The sequence below is a fragment of the Cibotium barometz genome, chromosome 43 (assembly GCF_041138505.1).
Source record: "Cibotium barometz isolate CiBa-2024 chromosome 43, ASM4113850v1, whole genome shotgun sequence".
In the NCBI taxonomy this organism is placed as follows: domain Eukaryota; kingdom Viridiplantae; phylum Streptophyta; class Polypodiopsida; order Cyatheales; family Cibotiaceae; genus Cibotium; species Cibotium barometz.
The window spans coordinates 6,912,858-6,933,652 of NC_141088.1; the positions used below are offsets into that span (position 1 = coordinate 6,912,858).

At 39.3% G+C, this 20,795-nt stretch overlaps 1 protein-coding gene across 6 annotated transcripts in view; it reads left to right on the forward strand.

The window, feature by feature from the left end:
- LOC147613476 (retinal-binding protein) overlaps positions 1–3,127 on the forward strand; it is a 196,775-nt gene extending 193,648 nt beyond the window's left edge. For 2 of the 6 annotated variants that reach the window (XM_086781411.1, XM_086781410.1), the window contains exons 13-17: positions 766–893; positions 2,040–2,075; positions 2,310–2,384; positions 2,491–2,641; positions 2,773–3,127. In XM_086781411.1, coding sequence (XP_086637537.1) covers positions 766–893; positions 2,040–2,075; positions 2,310–2,349 — 204 coding nt within the window. In that variant the 3' untranslated portion in view covers positions 2,350–2,384; positions 2,491–2,641; positions 2,773–3,127. Of the gene's footprint in view, positions 1–765; positions 894–1,709; positions 1,854–2,005; positions 2,076–2,309; positions 2,391–2,490; positions 2,642–2,772 lie in introns of those variants that run through there. The other 4 variants (XM_086781412.1, XM_086781413.1, XM_086781414.1 and 1 more) reach the window with 3 other exon arrangements.
- The last annotated feature ends 17,668 nt before the right edge of the window (positions 3,128–20,795 follow it).

Genomic DNA, 20,795 nt, shown 5'->3' on the forward strand with positions numbered 1-20,795 from the left:
GTGTGTTGCCGTGCACTTATATCCTAACCCCCTAACACGTTTATGTGCATAAATCCTACACTCTTTTCCATGACGATTTGAAGGTGTATATCACCTGAAATCCTACACTCTTTTCCATGACGATTTGAAGGTGTATATCACCTGAAATAAACTCATGGTTTTTCTTGATCCCAAATGCAATCTATATCTATTACCTTCTTTCATACTTGTTGGCATTCAGCATCAAACCGCATCTTGTGCAATGTTGTCAACTTTGTATGTGACTGTCAGAAAACAGCAAAGCATTCTTAAAAGCAGCCCGCATGTAAAGAGAGTTCCCGTGACAGCTTGGTTAGAGGATAATAATCTTCCCTCAACACATATTTGCATACGTAGAAATCCATCTTGAGCCTTGGTTGTCTTTCGTGGTTTTGCTCTATGTTGCGGTACCTCTTGCACTTGGTGACACTACGGCATAAGGGGGACAAAAGAGAAACCATGGACGTTCAATATGCTGCTTTTTGGGAGTAGGTAGTCAATGACATGGCCACCAGTGTGCTTAGTGCATTTGGCTCACTCCATTCTAGGCCAATGAGATGTGCTATATCCTTATAAGCAGCCCCGTACTGTTGCATATTAGCATCAATTTTCTCCCTTAGTGATCTGGCTCTTGTTGGTTGGTGGACTTATTATACATTTCACTGGAAGGTGATACAAAATTCAGTTTCGTTACGGAAGGTGAACGACACTTGGGATATAGAATAATCGTTTGCAACCTTTTGGTAGTCAATCCGTTCGTTGATCGAAGTCTTGAGCGATTGGGGGGTTCAGCTGAAGTTTTGCTTGCCGGCTGATGTTTTCAACAACAATGGGCCGATGAGACCATATGCACCACGGCATGCGAAGCCTACCGGGTAAGCAAATTCATGGCTCAATGGTCAAGATATCGTTGCAATCATTGTTGCATTTCAGTTTGGTTTTGAGATTGATATGATGGTGGCAATTCCTCATTAATCAATTTAATGATTTTGAATGGCCCATTGTACTATGATTTTTAAAAAGAGCACTGCCCTGAACTCATATCCATGTGGTTTGAGATGAGCATGGAGGAGAAATTGTATTTTCAAACTCTCAAAAATAGAATATCCTTGAATGCAGAGAAACCTTTAAAAAAGGATGGTTTGATATATAACATCAATCCACAAGGTGACATTTACTCGTTCAAGTCTCTCTGTCTCTCTACTATCAAACTTAAGAGTGGTCACCATTTTAAAGACCTCTTGCCAGAAGTGACCAGTGGATTTCGTATCCCCAATAACTAAGAATGCTCTTTGGCAAACCATACATGCTAAATAATTCCTCTACAGATAGCCAAGCTGATTGCGAAGCTATAACGTTACTTTTCGTGAAATGACCCACTCCAAACAATGTCATGTGCATCAAAGCTCTGCCACATCAGGCTGGATGAATCAACTGTAAACCACAGGTTGAGAATGTGTGCACACATTCATATTGCCCAAGACCACAAGCTACCTGCCACTCTGATCTCCAGGGATAACGCAGCCCTCTGTTTCTGCTCATGCATTTTCATGGTTACATGTCTTTATACTTTTTGTGAGATCAAGCTCACAACTTTCCAGAGATCTCCAAGAGACTTTGACGATGTTACTTAAGCTCTTTTTCTCTGCTTTGATTTGCCCGCTTGCTTTGGTTTCAATTTATCCATCCAGCCTTGAGGTGCATGTTGATATGTGAGAGGGATGTGCTGTTCTTGGAGTTGCATGGTGAGATATTGCATATTTCTTTCTTGAAATCTGTCAATAAAGTGCTGTCAACAAGGTCACAAACTGGGTTTCCCTCTTCGAAACACACAGGTGATGCCTTTTTTATTCCATGATTGTGCTTGTGTGGTTGCAAGTCTTATTGAATTTTTTGCTTCCATCAAATTGAAGTCATGATACGTTTCAATTGCTGTCTGAAAAATCCCCTCAAACAAACCAGTGAAGCTATAGAGTAATTTGTTCAGTTGCTGACTACTGTCGATGTACCATGGAGTGCAGGCCATGCTTCCATACCAACGCTATGAGTCCAATCAGGTAAGGGTTTGCTTTAACTGGAACTGATAGTTATGTCCTGTTTTGAAAGATTTTGGATCCCGAGTTCTCCAGTTAGTCTGTGCAAACATGAAATCTTAGACATATTTCATAGCAGCTTGATATTTATGGCATATGTATGTACCCGGGAAACCTTTTTTTCACCCATTAGTCTGTGCAAACATGATCTTAGACATTACATAGCAGCTTGAAATTTATGGCGTATGTTTGTACCAGGGGAATTTTTATTCACCTTCTGTGGGCTCTTACAAGCTAATTTGGGATAATACATATTCGACTTTCTATCGCAAGGTGCAAAGGCTGTGTGTACTGGAAATGTAGGACTGAAGCAGTAAGTTAGGTTGTATTGCACGTGAGCATTTTGAAGTGTTCTCATCATTGTTAAATTTTCTGTCAGTCCCTCCGCTACAAAGTCGATGCTATTCCTCCTGTAATTGAAGCAGCACCCTTAGAGATGGCAACAGTAGAGGAGATCTAATGGCTGTCAGTTTAATTCATTTCTCAAGCACACAAGCCATGCTGGGCTTCTTTAAAGCAACAATTTGTTGGTAAGCATCTCTCCTCTACGGTGCAAAAGATGAGCTCCTTTTGATAGATGTTTTTTTAGGCTTGTCCACTACTGAGGACAAACGTTTATTAGGAAGCTGAAGAGCACATATTTTTTGGTATGTTGATGCAGTCTATCTAGGGATGAACGAGCCGAAATTGAAGCTTTGGCATGAAATTATTCTCTTAAAAGTGTATTTTTTACTGATTTGATTTTTGTTGTGATGAACTCCTCTCAAATGGAGTTTTAGATATTCCAGAATCTGTTACTTTCATATCTGTAACCTCTTATCTAAGCAAGTGTATGCTACATGTAGTAAAGGAGAGCTGGAAATGGAAGGTTTCCAAACCTGTTCATACATGACTGCTATTTTATTGGGAGATTGATTTCGTAGATTGATGATGTGAAGCTGCATTGATAAATTTGTCGTTTACAGAGTCCAAAGTTTACCGACATGTAATATCAAAGTTTGTTCTCTTTACCTAGAGTGTGCTCATTTTGTCATGACAGAATGAGCTCTTGAAGATTGAATTCCAAGTGATTGGGGGAGAAATAGAATTGTAATCGCTTTCAGAAACCTGTAGTACTCACTTTCAGAAACCTGTAGTACATAAAATCTCAAAGCATGTAGCCCTCATTTAGCATTTAGTTTTGTGTGATAACATTGAGCTTGTTTGACAGTATAGGGTTGTACTTACTAAAGGATGCTGAAACTCATCTCAAAAGGCTGTAAAGGTCAATATCGCAATCTTTTATACTAAGGTCAGGCTGTACCGTTGATCTTTGGGTCCTTGACAAAATGTTGAATTTGCAAAATTGAGTTGGACAGAACAGCCTTATGGTATAAAGCCTCGTTTCTACTTTATTTATTATCTTACACTAGTAGTAGAGGCCTCTGCCATGTGCAGGTGTGTAGAGGTCGTCTGTGCCTCTCGTTCGGCTGAAGTCCGTGAAGCTGTCCGACGCCGCCTGTCTGACCTCACCCTAAGACTCTTCTTTTGCATTTGATGCCATCACCCTTAGACTATTCCACCTCATCTCTTCTCCTCTACCAAAGTTTGGACACCTTCGCCATGTCATCCTCTTTGATAGCGCACAGTTCTTTGAATTTTATCATGCTGGTTGTCCTTCCACCTTAAGAATTTTGTGCTAGGTAGATTACTACCTTCCTTGAGAGAGAGTATATATTCATACTGAAGGCAAAAGTTAAATGTTATGTAGGTGGCCAAAAGCCAGTCCTTCAAGCTATCGCTATGTGAATTCTAGCAAGAAAAGACCTCCATCAGTGAAGAGATGGATACTCCCCAACAAACCAAGACAATGTTGAAGAAGCTTTAACAATAGCTACCCACCCTAAATAAACAAAGTAGACAATTGCATAGAGGACATTAAAAATCATGTTTATTAATATTAACATCGATGGTCAGAATTCAAAACAATTTGATTTTTAGAAAGATTTGCTGGAAAATCTTGATGGTGGATGTACGTCGCTTATATTTTTTCTCATTCCAACATTTATCTATTTTCTTTCATATTGAAAGCCCTAACAAACTGAATTGAACTCTCTAAAAGACTAGTTGTGGATTACGGATCCCACCATTAGGTGTACTTAAAGATAGGGCATCATCACCTTGCAAACTATTTTGGACAGCTGCTTAGAAGTGAATGTCTGGCCCACCTTGCAAACTATTTTGGACAGCTGCTTAGAAGTGAATGTCTTGGCCAGACATCTAAGCTAGGTATAACCACTTCTCCAGTTAAAGATAGGATTCAACACTAACATGCTAAGATAGGATTTATCTAATAGCTAAAGCTTATCCTTTAGTGAAATGCTTGGATTAATCAATAACAACTTTTGCTAGTACAAAACCCCTCAAGAGAACCCTTATTTGTACATTGTATTGGGTAGATGTCCCTACCTGATGGGTTTACTTTTAGCCCTCAATATTGGCATAAGTTTTAGAAAATCAAAGACAATACGTATTCTCAAAAAACAAAGCTACCTCCTCTATCTCGTACTTCACAAAGCCTTGCTAGAGTAAAGAGACATGGAATTTTATATGGATTTGTGCTAGATGTAACTATGAACTTTTCCACCTCTTCATTACTTGCATTCGTAACAAATAAATTTGGTTGCTTGTTCATGTAAGAGGCCTCCCAAGCCTATCTAACCAAGATCTCTTAAGTACATGCCAAACAAGATTTAGAGAAAACCAAATAAAAGGGATGCAAGATGTAGAGAAAACCAAATAAATCACAGAGCGACTTATCTCTATTCCTAATGATCATGGGGATAAATTAGATGACCATAGTGATGCATCTGAGAATCTTGATGGACATTTGACTAGTTATGATCATTCGGTTAGTCATATATTCCCAGTTACACATGGGGATGACACTTCACATGTTGATGAGCACATCATACACCATGAGGAGCATAGACTCGAGGTTCTAGTATTAGATGTGTTGGGCTACTCCTCTAGAGTTATCACATGTGGAGAGATTTTGGATACGACCACTACTCCCAGTTTTCATAGTATTCATGGTAGCATTCGTGTGGATCGAGTTGTTGTGATTAAGCACTCAAGGATAGTGCATAAGAGTAGTGATGAGTTCGTGGAGGTGAGACATTGTAGGAGTATGCATATCGATCATATTTTTAGCATATCTTGTGACATCGACCTCGAGAGATTTACATTGTATCTAGATATTTTCTTAGATCCAGTGTTGTTGGAGATTGATTTATCATGGGATTTAGGTCATATAGGGATACCATTGATGGAGATTGTCTATACCTTTGGGGATGACCTTAGTGGCCTTGGAGATTCCATTGATAGTGAGTTGGTTGATACCACTTATCTTTGGATGCATTTTCGCCACTTGAGGAGCATAGTTTTTGGATATGTGGCTCAACATTCAAATGCACCTATGACATATCTCATTCTTAGCCTACACGATGGTTCTTTTGTGCCAGAACCATTTGGAATTCTATCTAGGAGTTTCGAGCTTCTTTGGTGGATACCTTTCGTGCCAGATTCACATTGTGGTCACATGAGGATGGGCTTTTGAGTTTCCCTTTCGACCTTGGAGCTACTATTTAGAGAGTCGAGCTTTTCTTTTGATCCAGGAGCTACCATTACTACGACTTCAAAGTTGAGCTTTCCTTTTGACCCAGGAGCTCCTATCATTTCAACTTCGACAGTTTGGGTATATACCATGCATATCCTTTTGATCCTAGAGGATACCCGACTAGCTTCATCATCTATAGTGGTTGCTTATCCTTTCCACTTGCACCCGATTGTCGTGGGACCATTGCCTTGGATTTTGCATGCCTCGAATTTTCTTTCGATCCAGGTGGCTACACAGATAGCCTCGTCATCGATGGGAGTCCATCCTTTTCATTTGACCCTGGGAGTCATATGATTCATGTATGGGTCTTCCACTCAGGTGGCTACATAGATAGCCTCATCACTCATCATCGACGCGAGTCCATCCTTTCCATTTGACTCTAGGAGTCATATGATTCATGTATGGGTCTTCCACTACATCAACATTCAGCCATGGATGTGATTTTTGGCTTTTCTACATAGCCACTTGTATATGTCTTTTCTTTGTGCACGACCACCCTTTAATTTCAAGGAAGAAATCATTATAGGAGGGGATGGTTTGTAATGAAGCAATAGCTTTAGATTAGGTTTAGGACCTTGCTCATGGGCTCAAGTTTAAAAGGGGGCTCATGGACTACTATAGTACCTTTTTGACCTTTTGACACCCTTTAATATCTTTTGACATTAGTCATCATGACTCTTGGAGCCTCATGGCTTTCAACCTTGGCTTATGGAAGATTGCAAAAACAATCCTAAATATCTATTGGTCTCTTAAATAGCCCTCTCAAGGAATCGCAAAGGTCAGTGTGAATCTCGATGAAACTCAAAAGATTCACCTTCCCTATCTAACTCAATGCATCTGCAAACGTTACTTTTTTGATACTGAATCTCCATATCAAAATCTTGCATCAACTTTGCCCACCATGCCTTCTTCCCCTCAACCTAGGTTCATGAAAAAGAACTTGATCAACTCATGGTCAATCAAACTTTGAGGAGGTTAGAAAGGGGAACGGTTAAAATACTCCCACACTAAATCCTAAAATCGAACAAATATGTCTAATAATCCAAAGTACCCAAGCAATCTAAAACCTTCTCGATCTGCTTAAGATCTATGCTCTTCCCATCTCTAAAAATCCAATGACCTAGGTATGTGATTTCTTTGCAAAAGAATAATTCGCACTTAGATATTTTTGCATAGAGTCTTGTTCATGCCTTAGAATCCCCAAGACATACTTAAGGTGCTCTACATGCTTCTCTAAAGAAAGACTGTATATCAAAATATCATCTAAGAATAACACAAACAAATTATGCCAAATAATCTCGAAAGAGATCATTCATCATTTGCTAAAAAGTAGCAAGAGCATTCGTGAGCCCAAAAGGTAATACGATAAACTCGTAATGACCATATCTAGTTTGAAAACCTGTCTTAAAGACATCTTCCTCGACTATCTAGATTTGATGATAACCCATACAAAGATCAACCTTCGAAAAATCCTTCGCCCCGTCGAGTCAATCTATCAGATCGTCTGCTGTAGTAGGAAGGAGATATCTATCCTTGATTATAGCTTTGTTCAACTTTCTATAGTGGGCACACATCCTCTAACTTTCATCTTTTTTATGCTTCAAAAGCATTGGAGCTCCCCAAGTGGATTTACTCTATCGAAACTGTCTCATCCTAAGGTATTCTAACAACTATCATGCAATCTCATCCTCTTCCAGTTGGCTCATCTTGTAAGGTGAAATACTCACAAGCTAAGATCTTGGAATCAAATCAATCCTATAGTCAACCAACCGATTGGGTGATAAACCATGAGGTAACTCTACGAGAACATCAGTGAACTCTACTTTGATGTTTTCTAACTCACGTTTCTCCCAAACATCTTACTAGATTTAAAGTCAAAAGCAACATCAAATGAAAAGGATCATGAACACATTGAAACACTTCATATTCAAAATACAAACTCTTTATAATATTATGAAGTTCTATGGAGTTTACAAGAGTAGAGGGTGGGACTTCAAAATCACTCTCAAGACAAACTAGAGCATCTTCCAATAAAAAATACAATGTATGATCCTTCTAGTTCACATGAACGTCATGGTTGTGTGAGACCATTCTTTACCTATAATAATATCTACCCTATCTAGATACATGAACAAAAAATCTAAACTACCTAAATAACTATGGATAGAACAAGGTAATTGGATCACACATCTATCCTAGATCTATCCATGCTCCATTGCCAAGTTCACACAGAGTAGATATAAGCATTGAGCCGAGTCTCCACTCCCAATTTTTGCACCAATTTGGCACCAATTTGGCATTAATAAAATTGTGAGTGCTACTAGGATCAAATAGGACAGTTTTCTCCAACATTGATCCATACATACGTATGAGATCATTAGGTCCAAAAACTGCCATACTAAAGTTAGAATCCATGTAAGAACTATGATGAGCAAATATGGTATGAATGGAAATAATCTTCGGGTTACCTGTAATCTTAGTCAAGTGAGCTCCCTTAGGCTTCTGCTTTTTCTGCGCTTAAGGTTATGCTTGAGGGAAACTCCCTTTCGAATGGCTTGTATGGTCACAAGTAAAGCATTGGCCCTCCTAAAGGTTGTGAAGGCTCTATTTGTTCCTCTATGTATTCTTGGAATTGGGTTGACCCAAATTCAAGGTCTAGTTCCGAGTTGTGGAAGCCTTCAAAAACCCCAAATCATTTACATTTGGAATATGGTTTGGAGTTGGTTGAGCTTTTCTACTTCTAAAGAACATTCTTCTTACCCTCCTTGGGTGGCAATTGTGTCTTTGCAAAACAGATAGCATCCTCAAGTGTTTTACAATTTTTGTTCCTCAACTAAAGCCTATGATATGGGGACAATCCCCGCATAAAAAATCGAAGCCAAGTGACAACATCCATATGTGTCCCCTTTGCCTGCAACTTTCTATGACAATGCAAGAGAGAAGATAGACTTGTAGCCATTTATATGGTAGTGATGTGTGAACATAGGCTAATAATGGGCCTAACACATTTTCCTCTTGAGCGTGACATGATATTCAGGGAAAGAGAGACTAGGGTAGCCACCAATAAAGGGGGCACCTATCTTTTTAAAAGAAAAAATAGTAAAGTGTTTTGTAAAACAAAAGCTAAGGGTAGCCTACTTAATAGAGTACATCCTGCCCATCAAACCATCAAATGAAGATCTTTCCTGACATTCAGCATGGGAAAAAACAATGGGGAGAAGAATTCGCACCTTTCTTCTTGTACTACACGCGAAGCTCAAAGAAGGCTTGGGTAAGTGGTTTTACAAGATGGTCTTAGATTTTGCCTATAATTTCTGTAGTTTTTTCTCTTTTCTAAAAATTCAAAATCAATACATATTAAATTTCCTTTATTTTTGCAATAATAGAGATATACCCCTGCTATTCTTCACTCTTCCATCTTTTGTATCCATGGCAACACCCAGCCCCTCTCCTTTATCGCGATGATTTATCAGTTCATGAGTGACAATGAGAAGACATAGGAGCAAATGTTGGGGAACCTAGCCATGATAGTTAGCTTGGATGCCATACCATAGTGGTGGAAGAGGAGGAGATAAATGTGGTGGAGAAGTCTTCGACAATGAGATGCAAAAACTATGAGCAGAAATCTCTACCCTAAAGAACCAATCCTTTTGACACCTCATCATCTTTTGAGTTTGACACGGTACTACCCTCAAAATCATTATCCTCCTCATCTTCTTCATCCTCCTCACCTTTGATGGACTTGGCTTCTTCCTCTTCCTCATCGTCTTCCCTCGTCACACGATCCACCATTGCACATTTGCACTTTTGAATTTTGAGAAAACAGTATTCTCAAGCTTTTGCCGTGTCTTCTCTAAGATCAATCCTCCTACATCCCTTGGTTCATTTCCTTCCTACTACGAGGTTGTCTATAAAGTTGGGGGGTAAGTAATCATGGGGATAAATCCTCAAATGGTCTTAGCTAACTTAAAGATGTCTTCTCTTTGAATCTCTCATTAACTACTCCATTATGTGTTCTCAACTCTCTTTCCAACTATAGATTACATATCTTCTTCGTTACCCCAATCTTTGCTCTCTGCCTCTGTCATCTTTGTCATATCCTCATGTACTCGTTCTGCTATGCTCAACAAGTTTTTCCATGTATTCTTTCCCTTTTTCTTTGCGAGCATCCTTTCCAATCATTGTGAACCTCCAAGATTATAGCTTTCTTTGTGTTCCTCTCTATTTCTTCCAAAAAATTAACGATAGTGAGGTGTGATATAATATCATGCCACTCTTATTCATTGGTGCTTATCTTGAAGAGTTGGGCATCTAGGAATTGATCTAAAATCTTGGGGATTCCTTAGACCGTCCTCAAAATGGGTTTTTTCAAGCTTGTTGGATGATTTTGAAGTTGAACTCTTGAAGCAGTAACATCCATCACAGTAATCTTCCTTTGATCCACCACCTTGTGACTATGTGTAGTAGAGCCTAATGATCAACATAGAAGTGGAAAAATTCCCTAGTAGCAGCAGGTAATGTCTAAACGTTTATACATTAAAGACCATGCCTAGTGCTTCTCACATAGTATTTCCAATATATTGAAGAGAATTTTTTAGCTTGGCTTGCAAAGTATACTAGAAAATCTATTATACGTTTGTACTACCTAGTATACTTTTGATTAACATTCATGCTGTGCATCCACATGTACACGAAAGATGACATTCCACCAAAGTTGCTTCAGGATCGATATAGCCATCTAGCTCCCTCAACTTTTGAAAAGGCTCTTCTTCTTCTTCATCTCCTCCCTACTATCGAAATTTGGAAGTATCTTTGCAAACTCATGAAGAATGAACCTCATATGGAAGCTGATATAGCCAACAACAAAGGATTTGACTTTTACGTGATGTGTCTTGGTGGTGTCATCAAATTGAGCACTTTAATTTTTAATAGATAAGTGATGATACCTTTAAACACACTGAATACACATTTAAAACAATTTAGGGAAATCCTTTTCTCTCAATACCTCTTGAATATATTTTCTTAGGTACCCAAGGTGCTTACCATCTTCGAGAAAGTTACAAAAGGTTGATCACTCATATGATTATCTATTTACCCTACCCTACCTCCACCGTTGATTATAACATTGGAGGTTGCAGATTGACCATTTTGACTTTGAATGGGCCTCCTTAATCTTTAGATTTTTATGGGTTGATTCACTCTCATGACATTTTACATTGTCTCCCATGTCGATTATAACACTACAGGCAGATGTGGAGGATCTCTACTTCCAAGACTGCCTTATTTATCATCATTAAGGGTGCCCTACAATCCCGTCGAGAAGAGTGCTAATCAATTTTCTACCGTTGATGGCTCTAAGATTCTTTGAAATCATTATTACACTACCGAAGATAATCTAGATAGTATGTCATCTTCAAAAGTTGCTTATATTGTTATTGTTAATTACATCTCCTAGAACGATATTCCCATGCCTTTAAGAATTTCATGAGGCCTTTTGTAGTACGACCCGGTAGCTTACTAGTACTATCATGGGACTTCTCTCACTAATTCCAGTTTCTTCTAGCTCTCTTATCATGGGACTTCTCTCACTTTCACCACTTTATTCTAGCTCCCTTGTCATGGGACTTCTCTCACTTTTAGATTTATTGATCGATGGTTTTATACATTCTTATAACATGAAAATTATCCCTTTCAAAATTTATCCTTCTTTGTAAATTATGTTGGTTTATGAGCTCGAGCAGCAAGCAAGGTATTCATGTATAATTTTTACATGCAGAATGATTTAAGGTATTCATGTATAATTGTTACACACACAACAATGCAAGGTAGGATAATGATAACTCAATAAGCACTATAGGTGGTGGAACAAAAGTTCTTAAAGTTTTCAGAGTAGTGAAGTATCTTACTATGAAGGACCAACAAATGTTTAAGAATTTTGATGACATATTAGATAGTCCAAATTAGAGAAGTGAAATTAAAAGGCTTTGAAGAAGAGAGAAGGATCCTCTTTACTATGAATAACAAGCAAGAATAAGGCCTTAATAAAAGACTTTAATTCACACCTTTTGGGTGCAAGAAAAGGAAGAAATCATTGGATATGATAATGGAAAGCTTTGCAATGCATGGTGGTGCAAGGAGAAGACTAGTGAGAGCCTTAAGGTTATGGAGTTATACACTAAATATACACTTTTTTTTGAAGGTGTGTGTATGTTGGAGTGGAGACAAAGCTAGTAACTCATACACAAGTGTAGCACAAGCAAGCACAAATAAGAAGGAAGCACAACACTCAAAGTAGATTGATGAGAATAAGTGAAGTACAAGTGAAGTGACATGATAAGGTCACTTACACACACTCATAAGGCTGTGTACACACGCTTGAGGAAAAAACTTTCTAGGGAGGGAAAAATTTTCATGGCCCATTAATGCCTACGTCCACACATCACTACCATATAAATGGCTACAAATTTCCCCATAGTGATGATGTGAACATGTATAGGGATCATGTGGCTAATCAATATCCAAATGGCAATAAGTCCAAGGCTTTGTAAAAAGCTTCAAACTTCTCCTTTTGAACATGTCTACTACAAACTTCCCCAGTAGTGATGATATGAATGTGGCTGATCAATATCCAAATGGAAATAAGCCCAAAGCTTTAGAAAAGGCTTCAAACTTCTCTTGTGAGAGAGCCTTCGTGAACATATGTGCCACGTTGTCATGTGCCTTCGTGAACATATGTGCCACGTTGTCATGTGTAGAGACACAAGCCAAGCTAACCTCTCCTACTACAATGAACCTCTCCCCCCTGACATAATGATAATGTACCTCAATTTGCTTTGTGCGAGAATGAAACATTGGGTGCCTTGTAAATGGCTAATGCATGAAACCCTGGGTGCCTCTCACAATGGCTAATGCACTCTAGTTAGTTGGAATTGTGCAACACCCAAGATCTATCAAAAGTCATCTCAACCATACACACTCCACATTAGTTGATGTGTAATAAAAGTTGTCCTATACTAAGCTTCATAGCTCAAAGTGGCCATCATTGACCACTTCTTGCTAAGCCATGATATACACGAATCACCAAGAAAAAAGCAAAAGCCACTAGTGGACACTCGTCGCATGTCATAACATTCAACTTAGGTGACGAAGTCACTACCACTGATGAAGCGTGTAGCTGAATATCACCCCCCTTAGCATAGAACAGTCCAAGGGGTTGAGTTTCCTATAAGTATTGAAATACATACCAATGCTTACTTTTGGGACTGTGTATAAACTTGCTTAACTGGGAGACCCCAAATTGAATGTATGGCCACGTATTGAATAGAAATATAAGGCACCCACTAGCATGTTGGTAAAGTGATGCATCGCATAGTTCACTACAACCTGGAGATTGAGCCTAGCACCTATCTCTAATGGTGTAGTAACATACTTACAGTCAAGGTCCACAAAGAAGTGAGAGTGGAAAGGAAGAGATCAAGAGATCAAGCCATGGTGTGTGGGAGTATAGACATGGATGGAAGAGAGAGAGAGAGAGAGAGAGAGAGAGAGAGAGAGAGAGAGAGAGAGAGAGAGAGAGAGAGAGCACAACACAATGATGAATGAATTATAAGCATAAGACTTCCACCATGCACAATGCTTTTATAGGCACCATGGTCTTATCTTTTGACCCTAAATAAGAGGATGTTCACACCTTATGTGTTCACACCACTAAGGACACTTGACTAGACTCCAAACTAACTCTGAATAACCCAACAAACCCTCCTTCGAATTGATGGTGGAGTTGCATGTATAACCTTCAATGGTCCCGTAGTCCAACACAAGCAAAGAAACAAGACATAGTCCTCACTTCAAACTCAGCGTCTAGTACGCATGGTTGAGAGGCCATTGAGCATGGCTCAAAAGGCTCTCAGAGGCTCAATATGCAAGGCTCTCATACTTAACAAGCATGGTCTTTGCAAGACTTAGAGTCCTATTTGGGGGGACAAAGACAACCTACATCGGCATACCAAATCAAACCCACCCTTGCCTAAAGTAGGGATTAAAATTATTAGATATAGATGATAGGTTTCAAGATACAGTGAATGAGATATACGAGATAACGTTAGATGAGAGAGAAAGTATTGATTACATATTTTGATGTAAATGGAAATCCAAAGCATTAGAGGGGGAGCTAGAGAGATTGAGGAACTTAACAGTCCTCATTAGCATATTGGGAAATGACCAAGATCTTATTACATTCTATGTCAATATAGGTATAGATTCGGATCTATTGAATCTCTTTTTAAACACAACTAGACTTGGTGTTTTAAATAACTTATCTATTGTTTTGGCTCACCGTTTACCGCCACTAGTATTCGACCAAATTTTGATGTACAAAATTGTTAGCCCTTTATTAAAATTCAAGTATAGATTTAGAAAAAGATTCAATAAACGGTTATACGAGGATATATATAATGGGTGTATATCATGTTTATCGCTCGTAGCGATAGAAGGAAAGAAAAAACAGTCTCATCTTTATAACATCGGGATCTCTTGCTTCTGAGATGTCGCCGGGAATTGCGATTCCTTCGATCTCTACTAAATCTAGAGTCTCTAGAACCGGAAGAACAAGATTTAGATCCTATTCCCGAAATCGAACGAATCCACAGGAATAAGGATTCTAATCATTTGGGGATAAGTGAGGTCCAAAAAATTAAACATTTCCTATGGCCCAGCCACCGTTTAGAAGAATTAGCTTGTGTAGGTAGATTCTGTTTCAATATCACTAACGAGAGTTGATTTGCCATGCTCAAGATATGGATGTATCCTATTATTCGAAATTGACGTAAGCGGAGGAATATAAAGCAAAAGCATAGGTTTAAACGTTTGCTTGATTGGGATTACCAAAATCCCGGTAATCCCAATCAAGTATTTGACATATTGATTAAATGATCTCCCATATCGGCAAGCCGCGATACACATACCTACTAATTGATAATGAGCCGATCCTCAAACAGTGAGTCTGGGGCTTATTGCAATACCGTTTTTCAATTCAATTGAATTTTTTTTCCTCTCGCTCAAACTGATATTACTCCAATTGTCCAACTGGTGACTGAATCCTTTATAATCGGTTTGAAAGATAAAAAGCAATCATAATTATTATTGTTACTATGAATAAAAAGCAATCATAATTATTATTGTTACTATGAATAAAAAGATATCTGTCGTTAATAGGTGGGAATAAAGATACAAGATCTGCCGGTTCCCAAGTCTACTATCTGACCCATCAAGTCTACTATCTGACCCATCAAGTCTCAAAACTTACTTCTCATCTGGAATCGCACCTCAAAGACTATTCATCTCAAAGAGGTTTGTGGAAATTACTAGGCAAACGTAAATGTCTCTCAATCTATTTATCCGAGAAGAATCCAACTTTGTACAATAAAGTTATAAAAAATATAAGTATTTGGGGATTAAAGGGGCGTTGATACAAACTCGCACAGGAAGTTGCTACTTCGACACATATTGTACCAAAAAAAATATCTATTTATTGTGACTGAAGCTAGATTTTGTAATATTTATTGGAAAGGAAACAATTTACGAGTATGTCTCTCAAAGAAATAGATCCAGTTACAGTGAGTCTGGGTCCTCATCATCCTTCGATGCATGGTGTTCTTAGGCTTATTGTTACTCTAGATGGAGAAAATGTTGTTGATTACGAACCAATATTAGGCTATTTACATAGAGGGATGGAAAAGATTACCGAAAACCGGACGATTTTACAACACCTTCCCTATGTAACAAGGTGGGATTACTTAGCCACCATGTTTACCGAAGCCGTCAATGCACCAGAGAAATTGGCAAATATTCAAGTACCTGGAAAACTCAATTCAATCCTTTATGAATAACTAATTTATGACGTAGACTTGGTTCCCCCTGATAACCAGAGAGAGATCGAAGAACCCTTAAATTGGGATCTCTATTCGGCGACTCTCGCCATGTTAGGCACACGTAGAAGCAAGCACTCACACATCGGGTAGGCACGTTAGGCCTCCCGCGTTGCGAGTGAGGTTCCATGTTGCCGAGTGCCTCCGGGGGATGCCCTCCGAGTCTTGACGGCGCAGTGATATTGCCAAAACGTGGAAACGGGACTGAAACGGTGGAAACAGCGAACGAGCGAGTCGGTAGGCCATGACGCAGCCGAGCCAGCAGATCATGGATGGAAGGCAAGTCCCGAGCCTAGGCCATGGGAGCCGGGCCGGGCATGAAGGCAAGTGAACACTGAGACCCACAAGGAAAACGCATAAGATGCGCTTCACGGGCCAGTGGAGCCGTGTCATGAAGCATGGTTTGTGGAAGGCCACCCCACGGCTAGATGTCCGAGTCCCGCTGTGATAGATAAAGGAACTTCAGCTTCTACAGCTTCTTTGAAAGGTAAGAAGTTATAACAATAGGGGGGAATCCCTATTTCATCCACATGTTTACATGTGTCAGTCTAGTCATTACATATGGTTCTTGCATCATTATAGTGAATGCTTACAATGAGCCCTATCCTGAATGTTCATCCGTTGTCATGTTATTTGTAGGGAGTGGTAAACGGCCATCAAATGTTGAATATCCACTCCTCATATGTTTTGCTACATAGCACAAGAGCTAAATGAAGAGTATAGACTCAGCTTGGAAGGTAAGCTTCCCAAGCAGTTAAACAATTATGACATTCCTGAGAGTGAATGGTTGAATGTGTTCAATGCCAACCATAGGAAAGGTAGTAAAATCTTCCTCAACATGCTTTATCCATGGTTTGTGGATGAGTATTGACTGCTCTACCACAAAGTTTACCAAGGAACGCCCCCAACCACAATGAATTAACACCAAATTTGCAAAGGGGTTCTCATATGAAAAGTGCTAGGCAGATGATCCCAAAGGCCACAAAATTTGTGGGCCATCTTTGGTGAGACTGTCTTGGAGATAGTGTAGGGCCAGTTTGGTGGCCTTGACAGGAAGTTGGATAACTAGAGGAAAGCCAATGGGCCATTGGCTACTCACTCAGCTGGCAAGCATAGCGTGGCAGAGGAAGAGATTTCAAGTGGCATTTCAGAAGGCATACCAAGATTCAAAGAGGTTTTTGGTCAACATTTGGACCTAGCAGAGGCTGTGCTTGCAAAAGCAAAGAGCAAGCTAGTTCTCAAGGAAGAAGCATCTAGGACAACAAAGGTGTAGTATGAATGCAAGAGAGATTTGTTGTTGTGACTAGAAGGAGCTTCAAAGACTACTACAATGTTTCTCACTAAGCTAGAGAAATTGAAGAAAGACCTTGATGAACTCTAAGACCTTGATGAACTCTAGGCAACCCCAAAACCAAACACGATTGAGGTCAATATGCAAGAAGGACAAATCCAATTCTATTAAAGGGTCCTCAACTTTTGTAGGGTCGACCCTAACAGCCTTGGACCCAAGAAGAAAGATGATCTTGAATCACTAGAGGTAAGTAAAAAACTTTTCCACATAAGCTTCTGCTTAATAGTGCCACCAAGTGCTACAGAGATCTTTACAAAGAACTAAAATATGGTTTAGGGAGTTACAGAGAACCCTAAAAAGCACTTTAAAGTGATTTTTGGGTTATGAAAAGCACTTAAAATAGCTTTTTGGGTGATACAAAGCGCCTAAAAATGCTTTTTGTGTGCTACAAGTCACTTTCAAATCATGTGAAGTGCTTTCTAGATGATGCAAAGCACTTTAAATGCTTTAAATACTTTCAAAGTATTTAAATGCTTTAAATACTTTGAAAGAATTTGAAGTGCTTTCTGGGTGCTCCAAAGTACTTTTAGAGCACTTGAAGTGCTTTGTCCTTAAAAGTGTTGGAAAGCACTTGAAAGTGGTTTTGGAAAATACTTTTTGAAAGTAATTTTGGAAAGCACTTTCTGAAAGTGCTTGACTAAAGTACTTCAAGTGCTTTCAGCAGAAAGCACTTGAAGTCCTTTAGTAGAATACTTGAGAAAGAACTTTAAAGTTATTTGTGAAACCACTTTCAAGTTCTTGAAAATGCTTTTGGAAACTACCTATGTAATTCTCTCCACAAGCACTTTCAAGTGCTTGTACTGCTTTATGAAAACACTTTTCCAAAGTGCTTTCTAAAAGCTTTTTCAAGTGCTTGCAGTGCTTTTTTGGAAAGCCTTTTCTTAAAGTGCTTTTGCATACCACTTTCAAGTGCTTTTCAACATCCAAAAATATTTTTCTAGTGATTTCTAACAATTTTAAGTAGAAAATAACTCGAGTGCTTTGCTAAAAAACACTTTTGTCTGACCATGGTTTCTACTTGATATGGCAATGTAGAAAAATCAAGAAGTTGCTATAGCTGAATTGGCACATATCAACAGTCATTGCCGATTTACAAAGGCATTGGTTAAACAAATAAAACTTGGCGAGTGTTTCACCATTTTCCCGACACACCCCCAATCTAGAGCCATGTCAGTTCACTATTTGGATGGAGGGAGACTATGTTGTCTGCGGTCTACCTCTAGGGGTAGAGGATGTGGTAGGTGTCTATATGCTTGCATGTAGACACAAAAACCACACCCTTTTCTTTGCTAGTGTGTGCAAAGGCATGTCTTCATGTGTGAGGATTGGCTGCAAACAATCAGAGGATCCCAAATATTGCAAGGCAGTGGTGGGTGTTCAATCAGCCATCTATGACAAGTATGGTTCTTTAACTACACTCCTAAGCTTGTATTATATCTTCTTTAGAGAATATCTAATTCTTACCTATGAATGTAGGGCATAAAGCATCTAGTGTGAAGCAGCATTTTGTAAATTCGGAGGATGATGAATTTAAGTCAGGTGTGGATAAGGCTGCAAAAAGCAGTATGCCTATGACAACCTAGCCAATGTCAATTGTAAGCCTGGAGAGGCTGAGAAGGTAGTTGTTGAGAGTACTCCATAAATAGTAAGCAGTCCTGGAGAGGCTGAGAAGGTAGCTGAGAGTACTGCTCTAGCAAGACATAAGAGAAGACATTGGTGGGTGCTGAGAAGGTGGTGACACACCTAGAGGATGCTGCAGACCTGGATGCTCTAGGTTGCATTGAAAATGCATTTTGATGAGACTGACTCCCATGATGGAGAGAAGGTGATGCTTCAATAGCAGATGGCAGCTAGGCTCTCAAAAGAAAGAGGGAGGCCATCAGGAATGAAAGAAATATCGATGCTGGTAAGTTATGTTAGACACATGCAATTATTGATGCAAAGCATTTACGCAATTTGAATCTTATCATGCAGAACTCTAACATTAATTATGAAGTCAAAACCACTACTTTTATGTACACCTTTGCTTTTGAATGAATTTATTTGAAAGTTTTGTGCATCTGTGGTCTATTCTTGTTTGTTATAGCATGTGTATATTCTAATATGCTCCCATTTGTATAGAGCCACGATGCACAAAAATAAAATACAATAGACCAGGTGCCACCTAAGTATGAAACACCTCTAAAATTCAGAGAGGAATTCTAAAGGGAAAACCAGCACTCATAATAAATATGAACCATGTCTTGATGATCATGTCTTGATGATGTCTTTTGAGACTGCTAGGAATATAGATCCTCCGGATGTTTGCATCAATAATGTGAAGATTATTCAAGATGGAAGAAGACAATACTATGTGCGAAAGGATGCAAAGTTGTTCTTGGTCGTCGTGGCAAGTACCTATGCGAATGTGTTTATCTGGAGCACCACAAGCCTTGTCAATGTTGACCAGAGGTTGCAAAAATTCTTCCCTAGAGCTGCTACTGTCTAGATGGATGGGGCAAGAGGCTTGTCCAGTGGCCGATTTCACATTTCATGTTTGGTCCGCGCATGAAAGACCGGACTCCTGGCCAATTGTATGCTGCTCATGTTGCCACAACATGAATGAAAACCTTGCCATAAATAGGCTCACCCAAATCAGCCAAGAGACTCTTTAACCATACTCCACGTGCAGCTATGGTGGTGCACCCCTGTATTCAGCGTCGTCTATACTGGATAAAGCAACATTAGGATGCTTCTCATTGCTCCAACTCACCACTACACTTCCAAATGTAAAGGCATAACCACTAGTGGACCTCCTGTCATATGAGCTACCTGCCCAATCTACGTATGTGTAGCCGTGTACATGCAAGCCTTTACCATGCTCATAAAGAAGACCATAATGTGCACTGGTCTTTACATAGTGCATAATGCGTCTCACTTGCTGCAGCCAAATGAGGTTTTCTGGGGCTTTGCATAAATTGGCTTACTAGCCCCACAGCATAACTTAGATCCGGTCGTGTGATAGTCATGTAAATAAGACTACCAAAACGATCTTTCTATACATATATGGATCATCCAATTCTTCACCAAAATCAGCCCATAGCTTCACATTCTACTCCAAAGGTGTACTCATTGGCTTACACCCTATCATCCCATATCTTGCCAACATATCCAATGCATATTGGCGTTGCACTAACCATGTTCTTGTATGGTCTTTGATCACTTCAATCCCAAGAAAATATCTCAATTCACCCAGGTCTTTCATATCAAACTGCCCACTCAATGCCTTCTTGACATGCATAACATCTGTAGCATGATCTCCTATGACAATCAAGTCATCCACATAGATGACAAGCAAGACAATCCCATGATCTGTTTTCTTCACATAGAGTGAAGAATCTGCTGAAGAAACCTGAAATCCAATGGAGATAAGATATCAGCTTATCTTATCACTCCAAGCACGAGCTGCTTGCTTCAAACCATATAATGATTTCTTTAACCTACATACATGAGTGGGGTACCTTGGGTGTACATATCCTTCTGGCTGTGCCATATAAACTTCCTCTTGTAAATCACCATTTAGAAATGCATTTTTCACATCCATTTGATGCATTTTCCCAACCATTTGCTTGCAGCCATAGCAATGACTGCTCTCACTATTCCCATCTTTCCAACTCACTAAATGTTTCATCATAGTCCAAGCCTTGGGTTTGTGCATAACCCTTAGCTACCAGCCGCGCTTTATGGCACTCAATGGAACCATATGATTT